Source organism: Berghia stephanieae, chromosome 8, assembly GCF_034508935.2.
Source record: "Berghia stephanieae isolate SIO BIC M18660-M18661 chromosome 8, UCSD_Bste_1.3, whole genome shotgun sequence".
NCBI classification, from domain to species: Eukaryota; Metazoa; Mollusca; class Gastropoda; order Nudibranchia; family Aeolidiidae; genus Berghia; species Berghia stephanieae.
The window spans coordinates 29,554,677-29,562,176 of NC_088367.1; the positions used below are offsets into that span (position 1 = coordinate 29,554,677).

Genomic DNA, 7,500 nt, shown 5'->3' on the forward strand with positions numbered 1-7,500 from the left:
ACATTCATTTAGGCAACCCTGCAGATTGCGGGATCTGCTGAAAGAAGAAGAAGAAGAAGAAGAAGAAGAAGAAGAAGAAGAAGAAGAAGAAGAAGAAGAAGAAGAAGAAGAAGAAGAAGAAGAAGAAGGTGAAGAAGAGAGAGAGGAGAGAGGAGAGAAGGAAGAGAGGAGGAAGGAGGAGGAGAGAGGAGGAGGAAGGAGAGGAGGATGAGGGAGGAGGAGAAGGAGAGAGGAGGAGAGAAGGAGAGTGAGAGGAGGAGAGAGAAGAAGAGAGAGAAGAGAAGAAGAAGAAGAAGAAGAAGAAGAAGAAGAAGAAGAAGAAGAAGAAGAAGAAGAAGAAGAAGAAGAAGAAGAAGAAGAAGAAGAAGGAGAAGAAGAAGAAGAAGTTTAGAGCTCTTGATTACATTATACCAAAGGAGTTTTCCAATAGTTGGATAGATTTAGTGCTTATACTTTTTACAAAAATATGCGTTTCCTTATGAACTCTTTCCTATAAAAACAATGAACACGAAATGTCGATAACTGGCACTGCTATCACGGGGGACATTCTGCTGATTCCAACAATTATAGCTACCTATTCATCGCTCATTGGAAAAAAAAAGATATTAGAAATAAACGGCAATTCCACTGCTTTCATCCACAACTTTTCAGATCATTATCATACATTTTCATCACCCGAGATTTCACATGAAATTTATGGGAAAAAATAAGAGGTCGGGGCGGGGGGAGGGCAATATGAAAATAGGTGGAGCTGAAAAGGTTATAGCGATGGGACGGGGAATGATGAGAATTAATCAGACGGGCAAGAATAATGATTGAGGGCGGGAAGGGTGGTAAGAAGGTAAAAAGTGGAAGAGGAAAAATGATAAGGATAACGACGGAGATGATAGGAAATGAAGAGTTAAGAAGACTGCTAGGAAAGACTAGCAGAAAGGATATGGACAATAATGATGATGATGATAATGATGATGATGATGATGATGATGATGATGCTGATGATGATGATGATGAGATGATGATGATGATAATAATAATGATAGTAATTATTATTATTATTATTATTATTATTATTATTATTATTATTATTATTATTATTATTATTATTATTATTATTATTATTATTATTACTATTATATTATTGCCCTTATTATTATTATTATTATTATTATTATTATTATTATTATTATTATTATTATTATCATCATCATCATCATCATTATTATTATTATTATTATTATTATTTATTATTATTATTATTTATTATTATTATTATTATTATTATCATTATTATTATTATTATTATTATTATTATTATTATTATTATTATTATTATTATTATTATTATTATTATTATTATTATTATTATTATTATTATATTATTATTATTCATTATTATTATCATTATTATTAGTAGTATTAGTATTATTATTAGATTATTATTATTATTATTATTATTATTATTATTATCATTATTATTATTATTATTATTATTATTATTATTATCAACATCATCATCGTAATCAATAATAATCATCACCATCGTCTTCATTATAAACCTATAACTTTGGCGGTAGTATTACGTAAAGATGCAGACAGTAGATAAGCTCGCTTGACATCATTAGGGAAGTACGTAACTATAGTATTTTTATCTATCTATCTAGTTACAAATATATTTATTTACTAATATTATTATAATGCCATTATAACTGTAGATTTAGATGTACGTAGATAGACAATACGTCATAAACATAGATGGAGCACCGTGCTTTGTTTATCGCACGATTTCAAAACTCAGTAATTTGATTACATCTGCCTTCCTGTAACATACGACGGTTTGTTAGCCTTTGGATAGGACTCTCCACTCCACAGTAATCGTTAATTGTTGGTTGGAGAGTGGATCAGAACGTAACCTCAATTGAATCAAGGAAAAATGGCGTGATTTTTTCCTTTTAATTTAAATACTCTACCTACTGAGCTACCCGGATCGCTTACCCCGTTGATGAAATGACTATAAATCGAGTATAGTGATTTTTAAAAAAAATTAATTGTCACGAATTATCTCTCTCTAACTCTCTCTCTCTCTCTCTCTCTTCTCTCTCTCTGTCTCTCTCTCTCTCTCTCTTTCTCTCTCTCTCTCTCTCTTTCTCTCTCTCTCCATCTGTCTATCTGTCTACCTGTCTATCTAACTATCTATTTATTTATTTCACCTCTATCTCTCTCTTTATTCCTCTCCCACCCCCCCCCCTCTCTCTCCCTCTCTCTCTCTCTCTCTCACTCTCTCTCTCCATCTGTCTATCTGTCTACCTGTATATCTAACTATCTATTTATTTATCTATTTCACCTCTATCTCTCTCTTTATTCCTCTCTCTCCCTCTCCCTCTTTCCCTCCATCTCTCTCTCTCTCTCTCTCTCTCTCCCTCTCCCTCTATGTCTCTCCATCGATCTATCTCTATCTATCTATCTATCTATCTATAAATCTATCGATCTATCTATCTATCTCTCTCTCTCTTTCTCTCTCTGTCTCTCTATCTATCTATGTATTTATCTATTTCACTTTTCTCTCTCTCCCTCTCTCTCTCTATCTATCTATCTATCTATCTATCTCTATCTATCTATCTATCTCCTCTCACTCACACACACACTCTCTCTTTATCTCTCTCTGTCTCTCTATCTATCTATCTATCTATCTATCTATCTATCTATCTATCTATCTATCTATTTATCTATCTATCTATCTATCTCTCTCTCACACACACACTCTCTCTCTTTCTCTCTCTCTCTCTCTCTCTCTCTCTCTCTCTCTCTCTCTCTCTCTCTCTCTCTCTCCCGACTCCATCTCTCTGTAAAACAAATAAACATCTCTCAATTAGTGATGGGTGGACGCCAACTTCACCAGGAACCGATGAACCGGTCTCTTTGATCGGGAGGCGAGACCTCTGCTACTGACCAATCGTCGTGGGCCTCCATAACATGTGACCCACTGCTTCCATCTGGTACTATGTCAGAGTAAAACATGCCATGGAGTGAATCTAGAGTAAAAATTATCAGAAAAATGGAGGGTTTGGGTTGATGTTTTTGTTTTGTTTGTTATTTGTTTGGGTTTGTTTTTGTTTTTTTGTTTTTTTTTTTGTATTTTTGTTTTTTGTTTTTTGTTTGTTTTTTTTTTTTTTGTTTTTTTTTTGGGGGGGGGGGGGGGGTTGGGGGGGGGGGTGGGCTTTATTTTATTTTATTTATTTTTTTTTTTTTTGGGGGGGGGGTATTTCCAAACTTTATGAAAATGATATTATGATAATTCTCCCTTATAAACCATGAAAACTTAACCAATTTTTTTGTTTTCTTTTTCTAAAAATTATATATTAAACATCTAAACGAACTCGATATAGTACCCTTCTGAAAGGTCAGGAGGTTACTTGCTGTGTCTTCTATTCCACTTTATCTATTTTCCGATCGCTTTCTGTCTTTGTCTTGGAATGAAATTACTTGGTTTTGTCCTGACCCTGGTGGAAATCCTTGGCTGGGAGGAAAACAGTCAAATGTACAGTTATAGTTTTGGAGAGATGATTTTTTCACTAATAAATCATCTCTATGTTATGAACTGTTATATTTTAGTTTTGAATATCATGATTTGTAAACAGTAGTGAGTGTCTTCCTCTTAGTAGGGAACTGTGCTTATATCTGGATGAGACTTTTAAGTGATCTCAACTTAAGTACACTTAATGCTCTTAGATTCTACTTCTGTTCCCTTTTTGAATCACTCCCCTTTGTCTTACATTTTCTCGTGTGCTTTGAATTGTAAATCTAGAATTTTTTACTATCCCATTTTCTTCTCTTTTTTTTATTGACGTTGAGATGACCTAAATGTATTGCAAGCGCAGTAAAAAAAATTGCTATTTTATATCGGGCAATATCCACTAAACGTACTCAAAACGCTTTACAAAGGGTCCCTGGCCAACAGCAACACGTAACATATAGAACGAGGCATGACGCCTGTTAGGTGATATTACATTTTTTAGTCCTGTTTCGGTAAATCTTGCCGATTTCGATAATATTTTCAATGCAGGTTTATGTTCTTGATTTACTCCCGCAAGAGAATCGTTAACTTTAAGATAGGGAGGCAAGACGGTCTTGGACATAGAGTCTTTACCTTGCTTGTAGCTGTCGAACTGTCGTTTTGATAAGAAGCAGACGCTGCCTCGGGGGTATTTACTGTAGTGGGTGGGGGAAGACTAGTTTTTTTTTTTTGTTTTTTTTTTTTGACGTTTTCAACTATTTTTAGTCTTTCATCGAATTTTTGAATGATTTCAATAGATTTGTAATTCTATTTAGTTGATCTGTCACTGTTGTTGCTTCAACCTTGGACATGACGAAAATTAATCTTTTAGCTAAAATGTGTGTTATTTCAAGTAGAGACACTTCTATGTAAATCAACGTCAATAATAATTTCTTGTTTGAAGTCTATGGTATCGATAACTAGAAATATCTTGCATTCCGATGAAAACGAATGTTGTATTTTATCACGTTCACTTTCTTACCGTGCGTTTTTATATATATATCAATATATCACAGTGTTATAGTCCTTTGTAGAAAATTTATATAAAATGTCTCTCTGCTTTGAAATAATACAAAAACCTTCCGCACGCTTTCATGTGACCTGCCCGTGAAATAGCATTTGGCAAGATTGATAACTCACATCCTAGTAAACTAGAATGTGTAACTCTTCATGAGATTAGATGACATGTTTGGACATAGACAACATTGTTAACAACCAGGCACTCATTATACACCTGAGTACGGTGAGAGAATGTGAGTAAAGAATCTTTTTCAAGGACCCCACTTTGCGCCGAGCTAGGCTCGAACCCAAGACCTTCCGATCCGAAAGCGATTGTCATACCACTAGACCACATAGCCGCCCAAAAAAAAAACCTTAAAACAAACAAATAAACAAACCTTGGAACAAAACCCAGGATGAAACTAAAAATGCTGCTTCTGTAGACATGCTAATAATAATATTTGATTTAAAAAATGATCACTTTTTGATATAATTATGATTACATTTAAATACAGAAGGAATGCGTGATACTAAAAATCGATGATTTTATGTCATCAGAGGTCTGATCCGCCCAATATTAAATAAGAAACGATGCTCAAGGCTTGTATGTAGACTTCAGAGTTTCGATCAGCCGATCGTGGAAATTGGAGCTTCAGAGGTTTGATCCGCCGATCGTGGAAATTTGAGCTTCAGAGGTTTGATCCGCCGATCGTGGAAATTTGAGCTTCAGAGGTTTGATACGCCGACCATCGAAATGCTGTTTCTCTAGACAGATTCAAAATAATGTTTGATAACAATAAATTAATTTATTTTCGTTCCGAGGCGGAAGGTAATGTATCTACTCATATTTCTTCTTCGGTTTGCTTCTTTCAGGTGTTTTGGATATCCGGCTTCTTCTTTCCCCAAGCTTTTCTCACAGGGACGCTACAGAACTTTGCACGTCGTCTGATTATTTCTATTGACCGAATCGGCTTCGATTTCCAAGTGAGTTGCTGATCATATCAGTCAATAATGATAAGGAATATAAGGTATGGAGAAGTACCACATGAGAACAAAAACACAGAGAATGAACATAACTCGGTGTCAGAGAGCCAAACTTGACACGGCAGCCTCAGACTGGCTGAGAGAGAGAGAGAGAGAGAGAGAGAGAGAGAGAGAGAGAGAGAGAGAAAGAGAGAAAGAGAGTGATAGAGAGAGAGAAAGAGAGAAAGAGAGAGAGAGAGAGAGAAAGAGAGAGAGATAGAGAGAGAGAGAAAGAGAGAGAGAGAGAGAGATCAGCGAGCAGTCGCACTAGCCACTGAGCCATCCAGCCACACGAAAATATAGCATTCAAACCTGCCGAGGGAACTCTATACTCTTAACTACATAGGGGATCACAAGAGGTGGCTGAATAGCCCCGCGACCTTTCAATGAGCGCGCAAAATTAATCTGTATATGAAACAAAACATTGAAAAATAAACGCACATGGAATAGTTCCGATATTAGTTTGAATAAAATTCAGAAAAAGGTGTGGGGCGGGTAGTTATATCAATGATGAACAATAGAAGTTAGGGAGAAGTTAGTACAAAATATCACTTTTATCACTAGTCGGCTGGGGTGCCCAATAGCTCAGCTGGTAGAGCACCCGCTTCACGCGAATAGGCGCCAAGATTGATCCCGCCCGGGTGCATTCGATATTTTTTCTGATCCCTCTGTCGCACCCAGCAGTGATTGATTAGCTGGTTCTGTCAAAGCTAACAGAAAGTAATTTGCGATAGACCAGCTTCCTATCCAAAGGATGGCAAACAATTGCCATTGTCCGATTAACTCTATAGAGACCGCGATAAACTTCGGCTTTATAGGCCTAATGGTTCTCAGAGACTACGTTATACTAGTCAAATTGAACTTTTAAATAGAGCCATGTCTCCTAAATGTGAACAATCGTCAATAAAAGTGTTAATGTATGGCTATGTGGTCTAGTGGTATGACACTCGCTTTCGGATTGGAAGGTCCTAGGTCGAGCATCCCTCGGCGCATTGTTGAGTCCTTGGAAATGGCTCTTTATTCACATTCTCTCACCGCACTCAGGTGTAAAATGAGTACTTGGTCGTCAACAGCGTTGTCTCTGTCCGAAACAAATTGTAATGTCCCCTAATAGGCGTCATATCTCGTCCTACATGTTAAGTGTTGCTGGAACCCCTTATAAAGCGCTTTGAGCACTTTTAGTATTTTTAGTGGATATTGCGCTATATAAAAAAAGCTTTAAAAAAACTCAATTAATGTTGGGATGAACCGTGGGCTTAAAATTTAATAAAATGCCTTCATTGATTTGAATAAGTAAACTATTCTTTAATTCTTACGTTTGGAATTTCGAACGAGCTCCCACATATTTCTTGAAGATCTTGGGGAAACGCAGTATGGGAACGAGTTCAAAGTTTCGAGATTTCTGGTTTGGTGGGGGGGGGGGGGGGTTCTTCTGCTATGAATTGTATTTTGTTGTTTGTTGTTTTGTTTCTTTGTTGTTTTTTAATAATTTGTTTGAGTGTTTTTGGTGTTTTTTTTTTTTTGTTTGTTTTGTTTTTATGGCTTCAGTTTCTATGGAAAACCTCACTCTCATAAATTAAGGTAATTATATTTGACACAAAGATTATGATTTGAGCATAGATTTCAATTTTAAGAGATTGCTTCACTGCGAAGTGCACTTATTGGTTGGTCTGATAACCCAATTCCTTATGGGCTCATTGTTGTAATGGAAATCGCAAAACTTGTTCCATTACAACAATGTTAAACTAGGCCCATAAGTGGGTTCGGATGTCAGACCTACATATATGTACACGTCAGTTCACTGCTACATAATACTGTTTTGAGACGATAGGTCACATTTTAATAATAATAATAATAATAATATAATAATAATAATAATATAATAATAATAATAATAATAATAATAATAATAATAATAATAATCACAT

General features: G+C 35.5%; 1 protein-coding gene across 1 annotated transcript in view; it reads left to right on the top strand.

The window, feature by feature from the left end:
- The window catches only part of LOC144978482 (dynein axonemal heavy chain 1-like), a 169,865-nt gene that overhangs the window by 158,447 nt on the left and 3,918 nt on the right, over nucleotides 1–7,500 (top strand). The window contains exon 81 of the mRNA XM_078924625.1: nucleotides 5,423–5,533. Within this exon, the coding sequence (XP_078780751.1) occupies nucleotides 5,423–5,533 (111 nt within the window). The remainder of the gene's footprint in view (nucleotides 1–5,422; nucleotides 5,534–7,500) is intronic.